Source organism: Heloderma suspectum, chromosome 3 (genome assembly GCF_057233095.1).
Source record: "Heloderma suspectum isolate Gila_16-S chromosome 3, 16-S_ref, whole genome shotgun sequence".
NCBI classification, from domain to species: domain Eukaryota; kingdom Metazoa; phylum Chordata; class Lepidosauria; order Squamata; family Helodermatidae; genus Heloderma; species Heloderma suspectum.
Genome location: NC_139460.1, coordinates 267,012,004 through 267,038,706, shown reverse-complemented (window position 1 = coordinate 267,038,706; position 26,703 = coordinate 267,012,004). Strand labels below are relative to the sequence as shown.

Here is a 26,703-nt window from a genome sequence, read left to right as displayed (position 1 = left end):
GTAGGTGCAATCAGTACCTTTTATTGGACCTACAGAACAGAGCAGGCTTTTTAAAGAGCCCAAAGTCACAGAAATACCTGAGAGTCTGTTTCCACATTAAAATGTGTTTAGCCCTCACACTTAAGAGAAAACTTTAAAAACATAACTTGTGTATTCTAGGAGAACATCAGCCATTTAAAATCTCATCTCTGGTAGACCAGTATGTTTTTAGACCACAATTCATGGCCATCCAAATTTTAGGGTTAGCAATTTTATCCTTTTTGAGGCAGAACATGTACAGAATTTTTGGAATACTACCATAGCATTATGCCATGTCTCTGTTTAGAGCCAGGCTACATGCTATGCCATAGAAAACTGGATCCCTGTGACACAGTCTCCCCCTTTTTCCTTAAAATCTAGGAGTGCTTACTGTGTAACATGGCATCGTCCCATGAGTTGCTCTGCCTCAAGCAGTAGCAATCAGTGATATGGAATGAGTACTAGGAAACTCACCATGTGACACTACTGCATCATGTGGCAAGTGCTCCTAGACATTATAGCACTGCAGGGATGGCATTTTCAGCTGCATCATCATGGTGGCCATAGCATGTAGTCCAGCAGCTCTGTTTTACTATATCAATACCACTGCTTCTCTCTTAAGTTAGTAAGCTTGATTGGCTTGGCTTGGTTTCCCCCTTACTTGGATCTCTCTTTAGCTGTGAAATTATATTTGTTAGAAAAAAATGTGCATTTAGGAGTACCCTTGAGAGTTGATAACAAAGGGTATAATAGCACAGGGAAAGATGGGATGATTAGTCTTATTTATGCTTAAAATTTAAATTCAACTCTACTTCTTTTACCAGTTTACAACAGAACAGAAACTGCTCAGCCTTAATTGGAAAAACGAAATATTTCTGGAAGAAAGAATCTTCTCCCTATATTCAACAGCACAAACCATATTTAACAATTTGGCATGATCTACAGTTGAATTTAATGTATGAGTATTAGACACCACCCAAAACAAGTTGCTAGTTATAGCACCACATTCTTAGGACTACCAATTTACTAGACATCTTAAATCAATGCCCCTTAATCCCTTGAGCTCTTTATTTTATTTATCTTTGGGGATGGTCAAGGAAAAACTGGGTGTTTTTTGTTTGTTTTTAATGTAAAGGGAAACACAAGACACACATTGCTGGGGAAAGTGTATGTCTCTAGAGACTCTGGCTGCTAGAGACACATCTTCATGAATTCCTTTTGAACCTTCAAATAGCCTCTCAAAGAATTGCACTGTGCAGTGTGACATCTGCAGATGCAGAATATGTGCAAATACCAAAAATAAACAACCAACGACTACCAGACACAACAGAGACCATTAAATCAGACACATTCTCCCTTAGTGAAGAGATTTCCTCTACGGAGAAGCTATAGTTCACTGGTAAAGCATGTTTTGTATGCATAAGGCTCAATACTTCCACTTTAAGGACCACAAAAAAATCCTTTGCCCAAGATCCCAGACACTCTTGCCTGTCAAAGTTGACAGTTCTTATATCCTGGGCAGGAAGCATTAGCATGAAACTCCTCAAAGAAGAGATAGTTAGAAAAAGTTAGCATTGAGCAAATGCTTCATGTGGGAAAAGCAGCATGCAGCTTTTTGCCATTCTTGACATGATCACTCACTTTGCCGTATTTCAAAAAAGGAAATTTTCCAAGAACATATTCAGCTAACCCTGGGCTGTTAAACTGGAATCTTCATGTCATAGGGTGAGGGTTCATTGCCAAACAGCCTGCTTGTTTGAAAGTGTTATTAGCAAAGCAGGCAGTTACCAATTCAGAGATCATCTCCACAACATCCTTTTGAGTAAGACACCCATAACACTACTGTGTTAGTAATAATGAAGCAGAGTACTTGTCTACAGTGACCAGGAAGAATGGGGTAAAACTCAAAAGATAAATAAACAAAGGCTGCAAAATAGTTGCTATTGACAGTTTAATTCAGAGGTGGGGAACTTTGGGCGATCCAAATTGTGTGTGTATGCGTGCGTGCATGCGTGTGCATGCGTGCATGAAAAAATTGTATTCATAGCTGCTATGAAACACCAAAAGGGTAAAATTTAACTGACCCATTTGGCGTTCCACAGCAGCTAAAAATGCTATTTTTTTCCTTTTAAAAAGCTTTTCTTTTTTAAAAATTGAATTCCTCCAAATTTGGCAGGGTGGCAGAGGCTGCACTGGGGGTCGCATGTCGCCTAGAGCCACATGTTGCCCGCCCCTGATTTAGATCATGCCAAGAAGACAAGCTTTCCCAAAGGAAGCACCAAGTTATGTGTCTGAATTAGGTTTCTGTGGTGCTGCTCACATGTGCAGTAATATGCTGCTCTCTCACAGCTTGGCCCATATACCAATGGAATGGCATTTATTGGATGGAGTGTGAATAACTAACATCGATGGGACCCTCAAAGATAGTAGTTCACCCTCAAGCTATATAGCTAGGCAAAAAGGGCATAAGCTGCCAGGAACAACTTTGTTCGGAGTAAGCAGAACTCAGATCATTCTGATGTAAGCATACAAAGCTCAAGGAAGTCTTGTCTTTAGGAGAGGGAGATGCCACTTCAAGCGAACAGGACTTATTTGTTTATGTTTCAGGCAGATATATCACTGTGTTCTGGGCTGCAGCAGGGAGGCTAAAACATGCCAAGATGTTTTAGGATCTGCATCTGACCCATTTTACACTCCATGCACATGCAGCCCAGCACTGCTTCAACTTGCTGCTACTGGCCTACTCCATGTTTTATTGTCCATTGGCTGCTGCAACCAACAAGATAAGAGTGGCTTATACAGATATGTAAAATTTCTGGAAATTTTGAAGCCATGGAAAAAAGTGGGGGATTTTCATGTTTTCCGGGGGGGGGGGGGGGGACAACTTTGGGAAAAAATAAAAAATAAGCAACACTTATTCTTTTTTAGCATTCATTACAGACCTAAAGTCACTTTGTTGCTTTAGGACAGTCTTCCCCAATCTGGTAACCTCCAGATATTTTGGACTTCAGTTCCCATCAGCCCCAGGCAGCATGGCCAATGCTCAGGAATGCTGGGCATTATAGTCCAAAACATCTGGAGGGCACCAGGTTGGGGAAGGCTGCTTTAGGAACACAAAGCCACCTTAATGTTCCTAAAGTTATATTATGAGTACCTTGGTTTGCTCATAAAATAACTATATTTTAAAACTTTTAAAAGTAAACTCAGTAAATTTGTAATTATTGTCTGAATAAATTATTACTTTTAAATTTAATATAGCAATATAGCAAATGATAATTTTATGAGCAAACTAAGTTTTACATGATATATTTTAGGTTCCTATTTTATGTCTGACCAGAGAGAACTTCTGCGAATAGTCTGACCGGCGGGAACATGGAATAACTGGGGGAAGACTGGTGTACAGTATCTGTTCCTGTTTTTAAGGAAATTAATTTTATTTAGCTGAGAAAGTCTCAGTAATGGGAAGCAACTATATTTAATTTTAAGAAGCTTTAAGCAATCTCAACCTACTGTTTGAAGAGTGACATATTATTCACTTTTGTAAATAATTTCCGTTCATGAACATCTTATTTTTTTGTTCACTTGGAAAGGTTGTCTCTCATGGTGGTGTCAAACCCATGCCTACACCAGAGGAACCAGGCTACTGAGTTTCTTGAGGTAGAGAGGGTTTATTCTAATGGCAGCAGTTAAAAGGTTTTATAGCTGAGGCAGCATTTCCTAGTAGTCTAATTGAGAACTTTATTACAAACTGTGGCAGTGAGTTATATAGACCCAAGCCTCAAAATTATTTTTTTTTAAAGAAACACAGATGGGATAATGCATGTGCTGTTCTGCCACATCTGGTGACAGTGGCAGGATAACCTACAAGGTTTTTTAATGTGTGGGTTTTAGATTAGAATTACATTAACTGACTGCTACAGCATCTCAGAAGAACAAGCCCAGAAAGGACTCTGTAGAACAAAACCCAGTCTGTCAGGAATTTGCATTTTCTTCCATTTTATGATATGGTGACTGTACTCACATGTTGGGAAACTGAGCATGACATGAAGCATCCGTACATGTTTATCAGTAAAAGATATATTTGATTAATAATTTTAATAAGGAATGGAAGAAATAGTGGGAGGGTGCTATTGTCCCTGTGTCCTGCTTGTGGGTTCCCTGTCAACAGCTGGTTGGCCATTGTGTGAACAGTATGGTGGACTAGATGGATCTTTAGTCTGATCCAGCATGGCTCTTCTTATGTTCTTAGCTATGCTGGGAATCTTAGAGAGGATAAACAAAACATTTTCCCCCATTGCTTCATTATTTCCAGACATTTTACATCTGTAGTCTTTCTAGTAAAGTCTTCTTATTACATATTATTACATTTCAGGTGGGGGGAAGGCTGCGTAACAATATATAAACACTTTGTCTTAAATTCTAAAAGAAAATATTTCATAATCCAAAGCTGTTCCATTTTTTGGAAAAAAACAAAACAAAAGTGGTCCTTGGGCAAAAAAACCTTTTTTTACTGATGTCCTCCTGATTCAGTTATTTTTGGTCCGGGCATTCACATCACTAGACTAATAGAAGATCATTAGGTCACAACATTGGCTCTTGCTCCTCCTGGGATAAGGAGCCATGGAGCAACTGAACTGGGACCAATATGTTGTGCTACAATAAACCTTGCCTTCAATCTACAGAAATTAAAATAAATAATAACAACATAACTTATGATCCATGTAGTCCAGCTACAGAATTTTAAAAATATGGAATAATTTAACCCATACAATACTGCTCTCTGTATTAGTAAAGCATTTCCCTTCATTTTGCCACTAGGCTATTAATTTAAAAAAAATCAAATCAAATGTAAACAAACAGTAGCACAGCATGCAACCCATCCTTGCCCTTCATTTTGGAGGCAGGGTGAGGGGTGCAACTGCTACTCACTACCTTAAATATGAATCCTGCTAGGATACAATTTTACACACCACACAAAGAGCCTTTCTTCCCTGAATGTAATTAGCTAGACACACAATGGGGGTACAGCCAACATCACTGTTAACACTTTGGTTATAAAACCAAATTATAAATGTGTCGTTTTTGTTTTGCTCCAGCTGAACATTTCACTTAAAGGAGCCATGATTATAAACCCCAGTGAGTTGCTTAGGAAGAATGAGGTATTGCAGAAGGAAGGTGGAATACCTTTCCCTTAGGAAAGGCAATAGAGTCGGGCCCGCTCCTGTCCAAAATCCACCACTATGGAAATATGGCTTAGGCTCCCTCAGACCCAAAATGAAGCACATTCTCCACTCATCACATTTCAAATGCTACTTTGCATCAAGACTGGCAAGCTGCCAGTGCTTCCATATCAAAACAGCACTAGACAAACAACAGAGAGGCGCATAGTGTGGTCCAGGCCATGCAATTCTCCTGGTTTCATCCAATGACAACCCTCCCTTATTGTGTCCTAGCAGAATGTCAGCTACAGTAGGGACAGTTACAGTTTCTTCCTCCAGATTGTCCTTAGGATGTGTAGAATGTATTTACCATGGCTTGTGAGTTCTTGATCTTCAACACTGATTTGTTCAATTTGCTTGTAATTGAAGGAAGCAAACAAAAGGCAGGTTGTAAAGGAGAGGAAGATAACGGTGACCAAAACAGCATGTCCATTTCCCTCTATTCTTCAGCCACTCCATGCTGTATCTCCTGATCTCACAGTGGCATAGTGATGGTGGAAAATTGCTGGAGAGAGGCTGAGGCTAGAATACAGCTGCAGGATGTCACAACTAACCAAATACCAATTAAAAAACAAACACAATTTGCTCCCACTCTCACATGCCAGGGGAGCAGAGACTCAGACACACCTTTCCAGGAATGTGAATACTTTCCTATTGGAAACGCTACGCTGATTACACTGATGATATCTGTTCAGATTACCTCATCCGCTGCTTCACTGGATGTGATCATGTCACTGAGTTCCCTTCTTTTATTTCCAGCCCTTTAGAGCCATGTGGCCTGGTCCCATGTCAAAGTAGCAGCATCAGATCCTAGCTTGTCAATGTATGCTGTCCAAGACTCAATAAAGATTATTCTCTTTCACAGGCTTGTCTTCTGAACTTTTTTTTGCAACTAATTATTTTGTCTATGGATACAGACCACTCTTCAGAGTAAAAAGTGTTAAAATGCCAAAAATATGATACAATAGCTCAATTATTCAATAAAATACATCCCTGCCATTCATGATTGAAATGCTCACTGAGAAACGAATTCACCAGGACATTTCTCCAAAGATTCAAGTTATTGCAGATCATTTGGGTGATGGGGTGGAGAAGCAGCTTCTCAAAGAAGGAATGAAAAGAGGGTTCTTGGGGGAATCAAAATGCCAGTTGGTCAAATGACTGAAGGAGGGAGGAGATGAATCATTACAAGGTTGCAGAGCTGCAGGCTTTACTGGTCCTCACAGTTGCATCAGAGCAGTCTCCATCTGAAGAGTCACCACCTGATTCTCCAAACTCCCCAGGATTCTGCATCACAAAACAAAGGGAACATTTGGATTAACACTTCAGGTCTACAGCATTTTCATCTGAGACAAAATGGTCCCTCTCAATGCAAAATAAAATCACATGCTCAACGACTTTGAGAAACACTGATATAGGGAAAACTGAAACATATGATTCCTGATCAAAAGTCCCAGTAACTCTGTACCACATATTTATCTGAATGTGTGGCTCAGCCCTCAGTTTCCGTGGAATCTGATGCATACAGTGGATTACTGTCCTGGAAGACAAATTCTAGGGTGATCATGGCCACGTAGTAAGCTTGTTTTCCAGCAGATGGAGCACGTACTAAAAAAACAAAAAAAGCTCCTAGAAAAAAGGGTTTAAGAGCACTAGATGATAGTCAGGGGAAGAAATGGCCACCTGCTAAAAAAGGCTGACCGAACAGTTGATCCTTTAGAGCCTGCTGAGAAATTCTGTGTCATCATATGCCAGGGCCCTCTCGTTCATTTCAGGAATATTTTTGCTCTAGGAACAAAGGGACTGAATGGCTCTCCTTTTCTATATCTATGGAAAAACAGTGTGTTGGGAAGAGAATTCCAATGTAGCCACTTTCTTACTGCAATGAGGGTTTTTTTTTTAAAACACAGGAAAGTATTAAAACGTGCAGTCCCGCACTTGCAGTCTGAAATGGTAGAATCCCAAGAAATCTGTACATGATTTTTCTGTATGTCTAGATTGGCTAAACTTAAATTTAAAAAGATTGCAAAGTTACAGAAAGATGGAAGCAGCATATTCAAAAGACTCTAAAGGAGGAATCTGGGAGATTTAGGGTGGCTAAGACAAGAAAAAACATTTACCAATTCTAATGCTGAACAGAAATTTCTAATCAAACTACTTTGTGAAACAGTAAAATACCACATCATTTGTGCTATTTAAACCATTTATTCTGCTCACAGTAATCTTGCAGAACTGGACAATTTTGTTCATGCGACCAGCTGACGAAGGCTTCAACCAACCCAGGAAGGCTTCTGTTACCCTCCAAATTGGGAATTAGTACTCAGGCAGCACCTGAATGAGCCAGGTAATTAGTCAAAGGCTGGTATGGATCCTGGAGCACTGACTAAATATACACGAAGTCAGACTTGAATTCAGCCACTGTGGTAACATAATTTAGGGTTTCCCCAAGTCACTTATGCCCAGGGGGAACCTTGGCCAATAAATCTCTTTTTCAGAGGCCTGTGGCCCTGGTAAAAATGGAGTTAGATGTGGCTGCTCTAATATCTCAGGATGACGCCTCATGGAACATATGAATAAGAAGCTTTTGGGGGCAATGTGCCACATCTGTTGGCATTTCCAGGCCTTCTTTGGGAACCAACACCTTGAACATTAATGCAGCAACAGGTGCAAAGACTATTGGTATTTTCAGGATATTCATGGCTTCAGGTGGGAGTGAATAAAACCTCATGGCCAAATGATTATGAATTTTATTCCTAGCTAGTTCCTCCTATTGCTATTTTAGGAATGTTTGGGAAGAATTTGGGGAAGGGCACTGCAGCTTAACAGTAAGTGGTGCTAGGAAATACCTCTGTATCCCTCTGGAGCTGGAACCCTACAAATGGCTTTGGACAAAATCACAGGACATTTCCAGCCTGGTATTGGTGGGAGGAGGAAGTCAAACCCAGCAGGAGCTCTTGGAAGCACCTCTCCAGCATATCATTGACTACCTTGGGTGAGCTGGAAAAAGAGCAGCCTTGCAACAAGTGTGATGACCAGCACCCAGGTTTTCCACTTTATAAATAGAGTTATAGTTTCCTAATTGCTCAGCCACATAAATAAGAAACAGTGTTACTGACCTCATAGCCATGTTCCTCTGGACACAACTTGCCAAGTGACATCTGTGTTTTCACTCTGCGTACAGCACTCTCCTTATCCGAAAGACCATCAGACTGGTTAGATATCTCAATGGGAAATTCTGGAGTCTGTGATAACATGTCATCCAGCTTCTCAGCCACCTGATCTTTCCGCCTATTGGCCAGCTCATCCGGGCTGTTGGAATGGTCACTGGTATTGCCCTCCTCTCCATCAGACACAGAGAGGTTCTCAGAGCTGAAAGTTGAGTAGGACTGGCAGCTGCTGATGCAGCGATGTGGCCTGCGAATCCATAACACGTTAATTGGTTTGACTTGATTCAAAGGCTGCATGCCTAGTGAGTAGGGTAACACAAACAAGCTTAAGTAGAAGGCCAAGTCTGACATATCTAAAAGGGTAGGACTACAAATGAATCATGCTTGAAACCCTGGAGAGTCACTGCCACTCAGTGTCAACAATACTGGATAAGATGGACCAAGGGTCAGACTCGGTATAAGGCAGCTTCCTATATTCCTCTGAATGGAAAGCGTTAATAAAAATAAGAGCTACATTTGAGGGGGTGGAGGGGAGATAAATACTGCATACCTATACTTTTCCTGTAATTACCTGGGGAGGTGGTGGGCTCTCCCACACTGGAGGCCTTTAAGACGAGGCTGGACAGCCATTTGTCAGGGATGCTCTGACTTGGATTCCTGCATTGAGCAGGGGGTTGGACTCGATGGCCTTGTAGGCCCCTTCCAACCCTACTATTCTATGATTCTATGATTCCTATGTGTGTCTACTCAGAAGTAAATCCCATTATGTTCAGTGGGGCTTACTCGCAGGAAAGTGTACATCGGATTCCAGCACAAGTTACTTTTGTGGGGAGGTCTACATGCCTGATCTTCTGCATGTTTACTCGGAAATAAGTTCTGAGATGTGAGAGCGGTACTGCAGGCTTAATAAACTGCCCACCTAATTCCAACCTACTGAACTGACTACCATTTCAGGCCAATCATATGGGTGTTTTATCATTTGTGTTTTGTTTTGTTTTGTTTTGCATGGACTCTAGCTACCATGGTGAAGGAAAGGCACTTAGTACACACTCTGAGTTTCTTCAAAACGTAGCCCTAGTTTTGAATACAGACTCCTTGGCCGAATGCTGGTAAACTCTTGGCACAAATTAAGCTATGCAGAGAAGGAGACATTGCAAGCTTGCAGATAACAAGGCAGAGGAGAGTTGCATATAACAAAACATCTGTTTTTATGAAGAGTTGCTGGAGGATGAAAGAATGAGGAGGGATTGTTGTGTGGAGGGGAGTAGAATAGAGAGGGGGAGCCTGTAAATGCTCCGTGGTGAGAGAAAAGCATTCTGCATATGCTCAGAGGCACTTTTTATTTCACTGCTGACACTGGTGAAACATACATTGAAGTAATTCTAAATTTGCATGCATCTCTCTCCCTCCCTCCCTCCCTCTCTCTCTCTCTCTCTCTCTCTCAATAAATAAATAAATTAATTAATAAAAAAAATTAGGGATGTGCCCTGAATTCAGACAAATTCTGAAGCCCAAGCAGAACTGGGCAGACTTTATGTCTCATTGCAAGAGGAGGGAGGGAATGTGGTCGAGTGAATAACAGGTCCACCTTCTAAGCCTAGGGCACATTTTACCATGGGCTGCAATCACTGTGCCTTGTGGGAGGGCAAGGATGGGACCATGAGGTGGCCATTCTTCCAATGCTACCATGCTTCACTATGAAAAAGCCTTAAATTATATTTCAAGCATTATAATTCCCTAGCCCCTGCTCCTATCCTCCTGAAATGTTGCAGGTTTATTCCCTGGGGACACCTCTATGACCTGTGCCATTTTCATACATATTTACCAAAAAAACAATGGCAGTTGAAGGAGGTGTGAAAGGAAAGTGACGCAAATCACTTCCCCTTCCCGAAATTGAAGAACTCCCCTTCCACATGAACCACTGGACCTATCCCTCTGAAATTTTGCTGATTTCATACTTAGGCACACTCCTAGGCTGTCTGTAATTTTTAGAACAATGGTCCACAAGGAACACAGAGGGATAAGTATGTCCTCTTTTGGAGACCCTCAAGATGTCAAGGCTGCTCTTGAACAAAACCCCCCATGGTTATCATTCTGCAGTTTGGCAGACCTGATCCCCTCAGATTGGGCAACTAATTCTGAAACTGTAATCCAATTCTGCCACAAAATAAAAAAGTTATTGGCAGTTCCCTTTAAAAGAACATTAAAATATAAAGACACATAGCACAAAAATCCCTGCACCTATTTTTCTGACACTTATTTATTTATTTAACATACTGCCCAACAGCCAAGGTTCTCTGGGCAGTTCACAACTATTAAAGCCGTAAAATACAACACGATAAAACATAATATGACTTGAAAAGTTTAAAAGTAGCATGTAAAACCAAGTAAAACCCAACAGAAGTTACAACCCAGGGAAAGCCTGAGTGAAAAGGGGCGTACACCATTCCCCTGATCCATCCGGTCAGCCCCCCACGTCGAATAAGCTGTGATGGGCAAGGCTCGAGAAAGTATGTGGTGATGCAAGCATCTTGTCCATATCCTCACGCTCCAAAACCTTAAATCGATCCCACAAAACAGGATAAGATGATGCACTGGACACTGCAACAGACACCGCATCAATAGCGGTGTTCAAGTCAGCATGAAGGTGAGTGATTTTATCCTCAAAATGTCTTACAAACTCATCACAGTGGGCCTCCGAGGGTACCAGTATTGGATTCACTGGGTTTGATGTAAGTAACCCCCGAACCACTCAGAAAAGCTCAGCTGGACGGCTACTTGAGGATGCAATGGAGGTAGCAAAGTAAGCCTTCTTTGCTGCCTTCACCACCAGGCAGTAGGCGTGATTATGCGCTCTTACGCATGTTCAATCACCTTCATGATGAGTCTTATGCCTTTTGTGCTCCAGCCGTCTTCTGACCTATTTCACTGTCTGGAGCTCCCCAGTAAACCAGGGAGCCTTACGAGCTCAGTGCTGAATAGGGCACTCAGGAGCAATTGTGTCAATGGCCCTTCACACTCTGCTATTCTATAGTGCAGCAAGGGCCTTGACAGAATCACCAGCTCTGGCTGCTGAGAAATCCCCCAGAGCATTCAGGAATCACTCAGATTCCATAAATCTCCAGGAAGGGGGGTTGGGGCGTCTTAATGGGTCCCCCACCATGGAGCAGGCATAATCGACTCCTAAGTGGCTCCTATGCAACTATCATCCAATTCTGACCAGGAAAAAAAGGTTATAGGGCACAATCCTACCCATGTGGAGAGCCAGCGTGGTGTAGTGGTGAGAGTGTTGGACTCGGAGTCAGGAGGTCTGGGTTCTAGTCCCCACTCGGCCATGGAAGCTCACTGGGTGACTTTGGGCGAGTCACAGACTCTCAGCCCAACCAACCTCATAGGGTTGTTGTTGTGAGGATAAAATGGAGAGGAGGAGGATTATGTAAGCTGCCTTGGGTTCCTTGCAGGAGGAAAAAAGGTGGGATATAAATGCAATAAATAAAATAAATAAATGTGTAGACAGAAAGAAGTCCTACAACTCCCAGCATTCCCCAGCCAGATATGCTGGCTGGGGAATGCTGGAAGGTGTAAGACTTTTTTCTGTCTCAACATGCATAGGATTGTGCCCATAGAGTTTTTTAAATTTCCCATGATAGTCAACAGGAAACACAAAGCCTCAGTTTTCTGAACCTTGACTCAGGTTCGGTACTGAGATGAAGTGAACCAAGCTGGTATGAGCAGAAGCAGGTTATTTTCCAAACCACCACATTGGAGTCCGAGTTGAAGCAGGGGCTCAGTGCACACTTCTAATATATATAGGGGTGCCTTAGTTTCAGCTCTTTTAACAACTCTCACTGATGGAGGAGGAAGCCAAAACATTTGATACAAATTAAAGAACATATATTTATCCCTGTTTCGCCAATTGCTTTACTATATATATGTGCACATGCAAATTTGTGCTATGGGTCTGTGCCTCAGATCTTTTAAGTGCCTAGCAATACCCTGTTGCAGTGCGTTATATGTGGGCCTGCTTTTGAAAATGGTCCATTCAGCAACATGGACAGCTGTTAACAGGGACTACCCAGTATCATATAACACCAGTACTTTGTGATCTGTACTGGCTTCCAGTCCATTTCTGGGCCAAATTCAAAGTGCCAGTATTAACTTTTAAAGTCCTAAATGGCTTGGGGCCAGGTTATTTGAAAAATCATCTCTCCCCCCGCCCCACCCCCCACACATATATACACACACATGCCTGGACTTTAAGATCATTCTCAGAGGCCTTTCTCCAGGCGCCCCCATCCACTGAGGTAAGGCAAATGGCTACTAAGGAGAGTGCCTTTTCTGTGGTTTCATTCTGAATGTAAAATGTCCTCTCTAGAAAGGCTCTCCTGGTGTGGTCTTTTCTGCACGAGGTGAAACCCTTTTTATTTTCCCAGGCTTTTTAGTCCTTCAGTTTTTTTAAAAAAACGTGTTAGTGTATTTTAAGATCCTTGCACTGCTGCTGGCTTTTACTTTAGTTTTTAATCTAGTTTTAATCTGATGTTTTAACTTGCTACAGTTTTATGTTATGTACTATTATGTTACTGTATTTTATAGCTTTAAGTCTTCTTTTGTAAATGGTCCAAAGAACTTCAGCAATTGGTAGTACAGAAATGTAATATATAAATACGCAAGGAATGCAAACTCTGCCCCATAATGGTCTTGCTCTCATTCTTTTAAATGCAAGCAAGTACTGGTTTTACAAAGTATTTTCAGCACAAAACATCTTGTCTAGGATTTATCCTCTCATAGCCTCTTTTACTGAGAGATTCTTAATTGGTTATTAAGTTTTTATCAGGACTCTAGATAATAATATTAACGTACATGATAACAAAACCTTCTAAATCTAAAAAAATCACCAAGATAAAGCTACTAGCAATGTAATCCCTATGGCAAAACAGTTGTGAAATATTCTAGCCTTGTTTGGAAGCATCTAACAGCACAGTGTACCCCTTTTATTCTGGATTGATGTTCTTTAAAACCCCATTTTGTATGATACTGAATTGACATAGGTTGGATTGCAAGGTAAGTTAACATAAAGAAGTTCATGGAAGGAAAATCTCCTTTGCCCTCCTCCCCCTGCAGCCACTTGCACCCGCTGAAAAGCCTCTCCCAAGGGTCTGAGGTCCCTCATGAACAAAGTGGATGGGGGTCACTGTGGAGAGGATAGAATCACTCAAAATCAGGTGGAGGTCTACCCAATTTTGAACAATCTTCCCCTAGCTGCCCTGAGACCCATCCCACATTGTTCCAGAGGGCTCACCAACCCTGTGGAGAGGCTTTTCAGGGGGCGCAGGGGTAAGAAAAGATAGGAAAATCTCCTTCCATGGAATTCCTTAGGGGACAACTTGTGGCCCTCCAGATGTTTTGGCGTACAACTTCCATCAGCTCTAGCCTGCATAACCAATGGTTAGGGATGATTGGAGTTGTAGCCAAAACCTCTGGAGGACCACAAATTGCCCACCCCTGCTTTACACTGACACTGGTATTTTGATGCCCACTCTTACCTAGTTACCCCTTCATGGATCACTGCCTTGTTGTGGCGAAGGGGCTTGCGTAATTCAGTGAAGCCATAAGCTATGCCGTGCAGGGCCACCCAAGACCGACAGGTCATGGCAGAGAGTTCTGACAAAATGTGGTCCACTGGAAAAGGAAATGGCAACCCACTCCAGTATTCTTGCCAAGAAAACCCCATGGAACGTATCACAAGGCTAAAAGAGATGACACCGGAAGATGAGCCCCTCAGGTCGGAAGGTGTCCAATATACTACTGGGGAAGAGCAGAGGGTATTTTCAAGTAGCGCCAGAAAGAGTGAAGCGGCTGGGCCAAACCCGAAAGGACACTCAGCTGTGGATGTGTCTGGTGGTGAAAAGAAAATCCGATGCTGAAAAGAACAATATTGTTTAGGAACCTGGAATGTCAGATCAATGAATCAAGGTAAGCTGGAGGTGGTCAAACAGGAGATGGCAAGATTGAACATCGACATCTTGGGAATCAGCGAACTAAAATGGACAGGCATGGGCGAATTTAATTCAGGTGACCATCATATCTACTATTGTGGGCAAGAATCCCTTAGAAGAAATGGAGTAGCACTCATAGTCAACAAAAGGGTGGGAAAAGCAGTACTGGGGTACAATCTTAAAAATGATAGAATGATCTCAGTACGAATCCAAGGCAAACCATTCAACATCACAGTAATTCAAGTCTATGCCCCAACCACTGAGGCCGAAGAAGCTGAGGTTGATCGGTTCTATGAAGACCTACAACACCTTCTAGAACTAACACCAAAAAAAGATGTCCTCTTCATCATAGGGGATTGGAATGCTAAAGTAGGAAGTCAAGAAATCACCGGGATAACAGGCAGGCATGGCCTTGGTGTACAAAATGAAGCAGGACAAAAGCTAATAGAGTTTTGCCAAGAGAACATGCTGATCATAGCAAACACTCTTTTCCAACAGCACAAGAGGCGACTCTACACATGGACGTCACCAGATGGTCAATATCGAAATTAGATTGATTATGTCCTTTGCAGCCAAAGATGGAGAAGCTCCATACAGTCAGTAAAAACAAGACTGGAGCTGACTGTGGCTCAGATCATGAGCTGCTTCTTGCAAAATTTCGGCTTAAATTGAAGAACGTAGGGAAAACCACTAAACCGTTCAGGTATGACCTAAATCATATCCCTGATGAATATACAGTGGAGGTGAGGAATAGATTTCAGGGATTAGACCTGACAGACAGAGTGCCTGAGGAACTATGGACGGAGGTCCGTAACATTGTTCAGGAGGCAGCAACGAAATCCATCCCAAAGAAAAAGAAATGCAAGAAAGCCAAGTGGCTGTCTGATGAGGCTTTACAAGTAGCTGAGGAAAGAAGGGAAGCGAAAAGCAAGGGAGAAAGGGGAAGATATACCCAACTGAATGCAGAGTTCCAGAGAATAGCAAGGAGAGACAAGAAGGCCTTCTTAAATGAACAATGCAAAGAAATCGAGGAAAACAACAGAATGGGAAAGACTAGAGATCTCTTCAAGAAAATTGGAGATCTCAAGGGAACGTTTTGTGCAAAGACGGGCATGATAAAGGATAAAGAAGGCAGGGACCTAACAGAAGCAGATGAGATTAAGAAGAGGTGGCAAGAATACACAGAAGAACTATACAGGAAAGATCTGAATGTCCCTGATAGCCATGATAGTGCGGTCACTGAACTTGAGCCAGACATCCTAGAGAGTGAAGTCAAGTGGGCCTTAGGAAGCATTAGTAACAACAAAGCTAGCGGAGATGACAGTATTCCAGCTGAGCTATTTAAAATCCTAAAAGATGATGCTGTTAAAGTGCTGCATTCAATATGCCAACAAATCTGGAACACTCAACAGTGGCCACAAGACTGGAAAAGGTCAGTTTACATTCCAATTCCAAAGAAGGGCAACGCCAAAGAGTGTTCAAACTACCGCACCATTGCGCTCATTTCACATGCCAGCAAGGTGATGCTCAAAATCCTACAAGCTAGGCTTCAGCAGTATGCGAACCGAGAACTACCAGAAGTACAAGCTGGGTTTCGAAGAGGCAGAGGAACTAGAGATCAAATCGCCAACATTCGCTGCATCATGGAGAAAGCAAGAGAATTCCAGAAAAACGTCTATTTCTGCTTCATTGACTACGCTAAAGCCTTTGATTGTGTGGATCACAACAAACTGTGGCAAATTCTTAAAGTGATGGGAGTACCAGACCACCTTACCTGTCTCCTGAGAAACCTGTACGAGGGTCAAGAAGCAACAGTCAGAACCAGACATGGAACAACCGATTGGTTCAAAATTGGGAAAGGAGTACGACAAGGCTGTATATTGTCACCCTGCTTATTTAACTTATATGCAGAGTACATCATGAGAAATGCCGGGTTGGATGAATCACAGGTCGGAATTAAGATTGCTGGGAGAATTATCAACAACCTCCGATATGCAGACGATACCACGCTAATGGCAGAAAGCGAAGAGGATCTAAAGAGCCTCTTGTTGAGGGTGAAAGAGGAGAGTGCAAAAGCTGGTTTGAAACTCAACATTAAAAAAACGAAGATCATGGCATCTGGCTCCATCACTTCCTGGCATATAGAAGGGGAAGAAATGGAAGCAGTGACAGATTTTACTTTCTTGGGCTCCAAGATCACTGCAGACGGTGACTGTAGCCATGAAATTAAAAGATGCTTGCTCCTTGGGAGGAAAGCTATGGCCAACCTAGACAGCATAGTAAGAAGCAGAGACATCACCTTGCCGACAAAGGTCCATCTAATCAAAGCTATGGTTTTCCCAGTAGTAATGTATGGCTGTGAGAGCTGGACTATAAGGAAGGCTGAGCGCCGAAGAATTGATGCTTTCGAACTGTGGTGCTGGAGAAGACTCTTACGAGTCCCCTGGACTGCAAGGAGGTCAAATCAGTCCATCCTAAAGGAAATCAACCCTGAGTGCTCATTGGAAGGACAGATAATGAAGCTGAAGCTCCAATATTTTGACCACCTAATGCGAAGAGAAAACTCCCTGGAAAAGACCCTGATGCTGGGAAAGACTGAAGGCAAAAGGAGAAGGGGACGGCAGAGGATGAGATGGCTAGATAGCATCACGGATGCAATGAATATGAACTTGAGCACGCTCCGGGAGAGAGCGCAGGACAGGAAGGCCTGGCGTGCTATGGTCCATGGGGTCACGAAGAGTCGGACACGACTGAACGACTGAACAACAACAACAACTTACCTAGTTAATGTTCCTTTCTGTTCCAGAAACACTGACCAGTGAGGAGAAACCATTGGCCTGGCAGATATGCTAGGTACACATTTTCTCCAATGTTCTTCCCCCACATGCCAGCAATGGGGCGTCCATGCTTACTTTGGGCTGTGGCCCCACTCCTACTGGCAGGCTGCCCATGACATGCTAGTCTGGAATCAATTTGGCTCTTGGGCAAAAAAGGGTTTTCCACCCCTGTCTAGATGCTACACTGTTTCTTGGTATACAGGTAAACAGGCAATTCTCCTTTTTGAAGAACCTGAATAACAAATAATGTTTGAATCAACCCTCTAAGTTCTCGTCATGCTATAACGAAATTAAATCACATAAACTTCTTTCCCTTTTGTTAACTCAAACCTTAGTTTAGCAATTAGGATTAGGGCAATTTAGAGTTCTACCTCTGTCTCCGCGGGAATTCCACTTCACTATCTACTTCTCCTTCTTCTTCTTCTGAAGAGTAATCACCACTCTGACAGGGAGGCAAAAGGCAATGTTACCTGCCAGTTACTTACAAACATGCAGCAACATCAATTCCAGTCAAAAAGCAAGTTTCATAAGGTAGGACTTTTCCTGAAGTGAAGTCTCGAAATGCAATTCTATACAGAAAGAACTATTAACCCTGGATACAGACAATAAATTCAGTGTGCATCAGAAAACAGCAAAATATAAAGCAGGCCACTGTTTCTGGGAAGGTTAGAGGGACCTTACCTTTGGAATGGGTCGCATTTTACACAGCAGTCCTGGGGTGCTCACAGGTTGAGAGGGACCAAGGGAGGACACTGACCTGTGGGTGCTAAATTCACCTTCCTCACTCTTGCCAGGAAATTGCACATTTGCATACAATGGGTCATATGATGGTGCTTCAGGCTGCTCGAGCCCTGGCTGAAGCAACTGTCCTTGATTTGCACTATTTGTGCCCGGTCTACACTCTGGGCAGAGGTTGTATGTACCTTTATTACAACATTCCCAGTCATTAGCCTTGCCCTCCCCATCCTGCAGATTTCTCCGTGAATCAGCTTCCATAGCAGCAGAGATAAGATCAGGGCTAGAGCCAGACATCCTCCGTTGGGCATGATTGCTAAGAGGGCTGCGTAAGGCAGCAGCAGGGCCAAAATACCGAAGGTTGTTAGCACAATTGGCTATGTCCTGCCCATGAATGTTTAGCCGAGGGTGATGGGGAGGATGCTGATGATGGTGAGATGGCTGGGCCACTTCATCCTGTGCTGGCTGGTTTTTCAAGATCCCTGAAAAATCATTGTAGCTGCCTTTGCTGTTTCCTCTCCGGTGGCGTGGTTTGCTGCGGTAACGTCCTTTGCTACTGAGTGTTGACATCTTGGGACTCCCTGAGAGGGGAGAGCCACTAGGCACCACTTCAGCACTGGATATGCCATCAGATTTCAGCAAGTCAGGCCTGGGAAAGGATGCAAAATAAAGCATGCTCTCTGTTAGAATTAAGATATACTATAGAACTTTCTTCATGTTATCTCCCCCATTATCGTCAACCTGCCTATTAATAGATGGTTCTGAAGTAACACAGGCTCTGTTATATATTGCATACATTTAACTCAAAATAAAATTATGAATTAGCATGTAGCAAAGAAAGCATCAACAGGAATGAAAAGGCTACTCCTGGTGCAACCAAATGTGTTTTCGCATCCAGTGGGTCTCTTGATTTGTTGTCTTTAAAAAAAGCAGACCCTGCCAATGCCATAACAAAAGCTGCCTTTGGATCTTCCTGCAGTTTTAAAAGCAATTTGCCACTTTAGCAGAAAAAAACCTATGGGAGGATACCTGCTGCCCCGCCCAAAAAAAGCCCAATGAGGACCAAGCATGCTCGGTGGTCACAGTACCCTGGCTGACTTTAGGAGTGAGAAAAAAGGTAAAGGTGTCCCCAACCAGTCGTGTCTGACTCTAGGGTGCGGTGCTCATCCCCGTTTCTAAGCCGAAGAGCCAGCGTTGTCCGAAGACGCTTCCGTGGTCATGTGGCCGGCATGACTGAACACTGAGGTGCACGGAACGCTGTTACCTTTCCCGCCGAGGCGGTACCTATTTATCTACTTGCAATTTCTTGCTTTCAAACTGCTAGGTTGGCAGAAGCTGGGACTGAAGACAGGAGCTCACTCCGTCACGCAGCACTCGGGTCTCGAACTGCTGACCTGCCGACCTTCCAGTCTGCAGTTCAGTATCTTAACCACTAAGCCACCGCGTCCCATAAGGAGTGAGAGCCGGGGTAGAAATGGAGAATCCTGGAAGAAGATGTGACTGCTTAGCTGGAACATTGAATGGGAGCTCTCCACATTGCTACATTTTGCTGCAGGTCCCATTGTAGCTTCGTATTCAAATATTTCATGTTGAGTTTCAGACTTTAGAAAACAGAAGGTTCACATGAATTGAAGATGTTTCCCAACCATTTTGCATGCAAATTTGGTCCCTGGCTTTGTGTTTGTATGTATGCTTTTAAACATTCATTGGTATAGTTCAAATTGATACAGAAAATGGAGAATTCTGAAGCAAATGAAAAGAAAAAGGAACTAGAAGCTGTGTTGCACTAAGGCCTCGATAACATGATGCAGAAGAAATATGCACAGCAGACTCCGTTTGGACCAAATACCTGAAGAGGTTCTGTTATTTATCACATTTGCAAGTAGTTTTCTAAATTCAAGTCTTAATAGTGTTGATTGTTCAGTAATTCAGATAAATACAGGAGCAATGCTATCATCACTAACACTATACATTTGAAGCTTTTATCTAGGAGCTTTGCAGCACAGTATATTGGCTATAAAAATATTATGTTTAAACAATGGTTTAAAAAGTATTTCACTCAATATTTTGAAAGAGAAAGTATTTCCTGAGAGGTTCCCCCAAACCCCCCCGCCTCAGTCTTCCCCAAAATGTACAATTTTTCCACTGAAAAACTGGTGCCAGGGGGTGGGGTGGGGATTCCTCAAGAAAACACAGTAAAAACATTTTTCCCTTTCACAATTTTCCAGGTCTTCACATCTCTGTTCATAAGCAGGAGCAAGTTTCTTCTGGAAGAACCTTTCTCCCACGGCAACTCCACATTTGCCACAAGAACCTAGCCAAGCAAACTTCTTCACAGTCACTCTGTATGAGAATCCTTGTTCAGTTATCTTATCTATGCTAATGAACTGGAGGAAGCAGGAGGTGTTATTTGTGTTGACAGAATCATAGAATAGTAGGACTGGAAGTGTAGCAGCCATATCGGGGGTCAGACTAAGTAGCCTCATGCAGTCTCATGCTTCATGTTCTTGCTGAGCTCTTGCTCTCTGAAATATATGTTTGTAAGCTGACGAGACACAGGAATTTCTTATCTTGTCAACAAAGGCTAAGGTCATAGAATTGTATATCTTGTTCTCTGCTCTTCTCTTCTGTTCTCTGCTTATCATGGCTACCCTATAAGCCATTTCTTGTATTATAAACAATGGTGCTAGGAGAAAAAATGTTGAGGACTACAACCCCACATGGGAGGGAGAGGAGGAGCTGTTTCCTATGTGTCACAATATCTATAAAAACAATGTGCTGATGTAAATCGGGGCTTTTGGCTCTTTGGAAATGATTCCAGCCTTAAGCCCAAGCGTTAAATAAAGAAACTCTTTTTCCTTCACTCCGTGGTCTCTCTGACTCTGAGTTCTGCAACAGAAGGGGCCTATAAGACCATTGAGTCCAACCCCACACTCAATGCAGGAATCAAAATCAAAGCATCCCTCACAGATGGCTGTCCAGCTTTATCTTGAATGCCCCCAGTATGGGGAGAGCCCACTACCTACCTAGGTCATTGGTTCCATTGTCATATTGCTCTAACAGTCAGGACATTTTTCCTGATGTTCAGCTATAATCTGGCTTCCTGTAACTTGAGCCCATTATTCTGTGTCCTGCACTCTGGGATGATCGAGAAGAGATCCTGGCCTTCCTCTCTGTGACAACCTTTCAAGTTACTTGAACAGTGCTATCATATCTCCCCTCAGTCTTCTCTTCTCAAGGCTAAATATGCCCAGTTCTTTCAGTCTCTCCTCACAGGGCTTTGTTTCCAGTCCCCTGATCATCTTTGTTGCCCTCCTCTTAACCTTTTCCAGTTTGTCTGCATCCTTCTTCAAGTGTGGTGCCCAGAACTGGACACAGTACTCAAGATGAGGCCTAACTAGTGCTGAGTAGAGGGGAACTAGTACTTCAAATGATTTGTAAGCTATACTTCTATTACTGAAGCCCAAAATAGCACTTGCCTTTTTTGCTATTATATTTATATAATATTGTTGCACTATCATGGTGGTACTGGACTTCACAGCCGACTAGTAGAAACTAATGGGTTACCAATACCCAGCCCAGATATAATTTGTAGACTTCTTGTCAGTCTGTGCTGGTTCCACACTATCACTTGTCAACCAAGTGGATCAGTACATATAAAAGCATTCCCCATTCTGAACAGCAAGAAACATAAATCTGAAAAACCACATCCAATCTCCAAAATTAAAGTTGTCTAGATATCCCCTTAGTGCTTTCATCCCCAACCAAGTATGAATTGGCCAATTTGCTTGGATTAAAAATACCACTGCTAATTCTCTAACCTACAGTATAAAAGCTGGGTAACTGAAATTTGTAGATTGCCACCTGTGAAGAAACTAAGGTAAAAGTGAGGTAAAAATTTAATTGTTTTGTTTACTGTTATGTTTAACTGTTATGTTAAGCCTGGTGAATGGACTTAAGGGCTCCAGATGGACGTCAAATCCTACCAGAGAGAAGACTGCCTTTCAAGCCCTCATTGCTAGGCCTGTGAGTTAACTGGGTTGGCACCTGACAGGAGAATTGGCTTAAGTTTGGTTAGAGTAAGGAACTGGGGCTTCTAACACCTGATTGGTGGCAACAGTAACAATGTAGAAGCTGAATTTTTTAAAGTAACACTTTACAAACAAGGTTTCTATACCAAAAGCCAACTTGAATAATAAGCTTCCTTGTTATATTTCTAGTAAAAAAAAACCTATATACATTTGTTTACTTTCCTGGTATCTCTGATCTGTTTGTCTCACACCTAATGACCAGCTACCTTAGGAAAAAGGTGTATATTAAGTAAAGGGGTGTAGTTTAATGGTGGTAGCAGAAGTGAAGGGAGGGATTGCCCAGTGGTGAGGAACGATCCTCCACAAGCGGTGGCTATAACAGTAGGAATGCCCCAGTAAGAAAGACGATCCTCCACATTTGGTGTTAGCAGGGGGATTGCCCTCGAGTAGAGGGTTCCATCTAAGACTAGCTTTCTCAATACCCCAGTACAAGACTGTCTGGTCTAACGGTCTGCCCTGAAATGGTACGTCATCTCCACTGCCAAGATTTTCATGTTATTGATTAGGGAACACGTATAGACACACACCATCTCATATACTAATATCTAATTCATGGCTGCCATGCAGCAAGATATTAGTTAGCACCACTTGAGTACTCAGCAATTTTGAGCATATATAGGGATGGCAGAACATTGTGAAAGCCCACTGAATATAGTTTTGTTATTTGGCTCACCGTTTAGCCTGGCCTCCAGGCTTGTGGGAGACACCTCTCCTCTTCATCAATTTTTCCATTGCATTGGCATGAATTATTGGTCGGACTGGGTGACGCTTATAAGTCCCAGGATATTTCTTTTCCACAGCTTGTTCCCGTCTGCACGTGAAATAAAAATAAAATCCCTAATCTTCTCATAATAAAATGAAAGTTACTGGAATATCTGCAGCTTTCTCCAAATACCACTAACTTTTCTCTGCATGCCAAGTGCTCATCTCAGCATTTGGAAAAGACTAGTTATTCGCTAGGCAACAACTGAAGTGATCAGGAGTCCTAGCCATAGCTCAGATCAACATTCCAAATGCAAGGAAGTGCAATATAACTGTTGTGTTCTAAAATAGGAAGCCTTTCCCCTTAACAACATTGATCAGATAAAAGGAGGAACTTAGAAAACAGTCCACAAGAGTGTATGCCAGAATAAATTTGTTAAGACTTTAAGGGGCCACAACACACTCCTTGTTGTTTTTGCTACTAACACAGTCCTTTGCTACAAAGGAATGCTGACTGTTCTCTTGTACTATACAAGGAAAACCTAAACAGAGTACCTTCCCCCTACAATTTTTAAATGAATTATGCTTGGCCATTACCCAGATTGGGAAAGCAATTTAAAAAACAATAACAAAAAACAGAACAATCCTTGTTCATAATGACCTTAAGCATGTATGTGGATGTACGTACTTGATGAGCTCCTTTTCCCGAACTTCCAGCTGTAACATGATGGCGCTGAGCTCCATATACAAATTATTGGCTCTCTCCAGTTTTCTCTCATAATGCTCACGAATGTCCAAGGCATGCCTGTGAAAGAGAAAGGACAGCCAGTCTCAAGAGCACAGTTAAGCGGCCTTCCCCATAAGGAGTAGCATGTACCTATGCAGAATTGTTCTCAATTAAACATCCCATCTGCAACTTCTAAGTTAAGCAAGACGGATAAAAATATTTGAATGTTGTAAAATCAAAAGCAGGGTTTAGCTATGAATAAAAACATTCATTACAGATAACTTCATTATGGTCTCTCTTCCAAAATACTAGAATTCACTCAGTGGAATTAATTAGCAGGACATTCAGAAGAGACAAAAGTATTTCTTCACACCATGCCTACTTAAAGAATCCCTGCAACAGAATGTGAATCTCCTTATAAAAAGCTTAGACAAATTCCTGGAGGATACATCTATCAAGAGCTATTTGCCATGATGGCTGAATGGAACCTCCAGCTTCAGAAGCAGTGTGCCTCTGAACACTAAATGCTGGGAGGCAAACAAGGAAAAGCCATTTCTTTCATGCCCTGTTTGTGGGCTTCCCAGAAGCATCTGGCTGGCCCCTGCTAAAAACAGAATACCGAACTAGATGGATTCTTGATCTGAACCAGCAGGGTTCTTCTTAAGAGCAACAGACCTGAGTTCTTCTCGTCTGCGACGAATAAGTTCTTCATCTAACCGGTGTATACAAGTTCCTTCACTTTTAATCTTCTCAAAGTGCTTCTTCACTTCTTCTCTCCATTCGGCCTGCCAGAGCAGTTTTACATTTAGATGGTTACACAACATAACTCATGGCAGTGGCAAACTGCACCAAGAAGGGCTGCACTACTCTAGCATATCAGAAAACACTAACCAGATTTATTTATTTATTGGCCTTGGCACTTCATTATTCCCCCACCCCCAATGTAGGACCATCTGGCCTTGCCTCTGCTTTTCTCTTCCTATTCCTAGCATATAAACCCTATAAAAGAAGACACAACAAGCTGGTAATACCTATGGAAGTCCACTGCTAGTACAAAGTACAGATTTACCTGAGACTTGAAATAAGTCTCCTGAGGGGTGGCCAACACATCTGCAGATGCAATGTCAAGGTGCATAAGTGTTTGTCGGAAAGAGGGCCGATTCCGGGGCTTGCTTTGCCTAATATATGAAAGAAAAAGAGAAGAGAGACCATCCAATAACTTAAAATATAATTATGGGTCTGAGTATTTTAATTAATGTCTCCATTTTAAGAAGACCTTTAATTTCATAATCTGTTAGAATAACCCTTTCCCCCAAAGCAAAACAAATGAGATTGCAGTCAGTGAAACATAAACAGTCTCCCTGTTCCCATTTCCATACTTAGCAAAGTATAACAAACAATTTGCCCACATAACAGTAATACAGAAAGATGATTAACTAGATGTGTACACTATCTACCGCCGCCTGTCAGTTTATGTTTTTTTTCCATGCATCTCATTCTTCTTTCCCCTCCCTAATACAGTGCAGGCGAACTCCCTTGCATTCTATCTGTACTCTTTTGTCCCTCTCTCATTCAACATTTGGTCTGGCTGGTCTATCAACATGGTGTATTATCCTTACGACCACAGTACTTCAATACTCTTAGTGCTGGCTGTTGCTCAAAAACTCAAAGCAGAAATGAATAAAAATGAAACAGACTGTATTTCAGCATTCATAATGCATTTGTCTCAATTCACATTATGGAATCTGAAGCAGTTTTATCAAGCCAACAGAATATTCTAAATTATGCCTAAGTCATTTGCACAAGAATAGACTACGATAGCATATTGTTAACATCATTACCTTACTAGTGAGTGTAGATAAAGATCTCATACTTGGTTCCCAATTTATGGCATACTGTGGACTTTTCCTAAGGTGTATTGTGGCGTACAATACCAACTAGGCACATTGTGCAAACAGCAACACTTACCATGTTTGCTTCATCAGGATCTTGAATCCATCTGGACAAGTGGAGGGCACAGGAAGGTGCAAGCTATTACTGCCTACACCCCAAATGATGGCTGAGGAGTCTACATCTTTATATGGAATCTCTCCAGTGAGAAGCTCCCACAAAACCACCCCAAATGACCTGATATTAAATGAAAAAAGACAAAAATTCAGAAAACTGTATTTAACAGGGAAGTTAAGTCTCAGATCTTTTCAAATAAAGATCTTTTGCAGAGAGCACCCTATGTTTATAAAGGGAAAAATGTTTATAAAGAGAAAGATTTATAAAAATGAAATCTGCCAGTCATATGGTTTGGCTCAAAGAGAAATAAAGCTCTAATGGAAACACTGGACTAGTACTTGTGAAAGTATTACTCACCATATATCCACTTTTTCCGAGACAGGTTCATTGCGAATCACTTCTGGGGCCATCCAGGCTACAGTGCCTGCAAAGGACATTTTTGTACTCTTATCGCTGAGTTCTTTAGAAGTACCAAAATCTGAAATTTTTACTGCATCATTATGAGTAACCAACACACTGAAAAGAAAAATCATACAGGGAATCAAGTGTGAGAAGAATAGCAATTCAAAGCTTGCTTTAGGTCCAATTTTATTTAGGGTGCTACCCTATGCATATGTAGACAGAAAAACATGCTACAACTCCCAGCATGCCCCAGCCAGCATGCCTGGCTGGGGAATGCTGGGAGTTGTCAGCTTTTTTTTTTCTGTCTAAACATGCACAGGGTTGCAGCCTTAATAACTTACACCACACACATACTAGCAACTCACTTGGGTGACTTGAGGTCTCTGTGGATGATTTTATGAAGATGTAAATAGTTCATTCCACTAGCAATCCCAGTGGACCAGTCCACAAGCAGGCGAGGCGTCACCTTCCTTCCTGCTCGCAACACTTCATACAGCTGTCCATGTGCACAGTACTCCATGATTATACAGTAGCAGGGTGCCTGAGTGCAAACTCCCCTAAGATAAAAAGAAATATGGATGAAGAAAAAGCCAAACTCAAAACAGTGGGAGCTTACAAGTGAAACCCAGCAGAAACCCATTCACAATTCTCCTGGCCAATAACAGGAGTTACATAGCACTTATTGCCTATGAAACCAGGTCACTATCCCATATTTGCCAAATATTATTTGAATATTTAGGTCAGATGTATACCTAAATATTAAGTGGAATCATAAAATGTCTCCCCAGTACTGACTACTCCA

The 26,703-nt window shown here is 42.1% G+C and overlaps 1 protein-coding gene across 5 annotated transcripts in view; it reads right to left on the bottom strand.

The window, feature by feature from the left end:
• The window catches only part of MAP3K13 (mitogen-activated protein kinase kinase kinase 13), a 69,951-nt gene that overhangs the window by 2,536 nt on the left and 40,712 nt on the right, over window positions 1–26,703 (bottom strand). For 4 of the 5 annotated variants that reach the window (XM_084846869.1, XM_084846865.1, XM_084846866.1 and 1 more), the window contains 11 exons: window positions 26,267–26,458; window positions 25,857–26,015; window positions 25,461–25,619; window positions 24,562–24,670; window positions 24,168–24,277; window positions 23,454–23,570; window positions 22,737–22,874; window positions 17,919–18,621; window positions 17,609–17,679; window positions 8,354–8,651; window positions 4,102–6,524 (listed from right to left, as the gene is read on the bottom strand). In XM_084846869.1, coding sequence (XP_084702995.1) covers window positions 6,423–6,524; window positions 8,354–8,651; window positions 17,609–17,679; window positions 17,919–18,621; window positions 22,737–22,874; window positions 23,454–23,570; window positions 24,168–24,277; window positions 24,562–24,670; window positions 25,461–25,619; window positions 25,857–26,015; window positions 26,267–26,458 — 2,158 coding nt within the window. In that variant the 3' untranslated portion in view covers window positions 4,102–6,422. Of the gene's footprint in view, window positions 1–4,101; window positions 6,525–8,353; window positions 8,652–17,608; window positions 17,680–17,918; window positions 18,622–22,736; window positions 22,875–23,453; window positions 23,571–24,167; window positions 24,278–24,561; window positions 24,671–25,460; window positions 25,620–25,856; window positions 26,016–26,266; window positions 26,459–26,703 lie in introns of those variants that run through there. The other variant, XR_014789556.1, reaches the window with a different exon arrangement.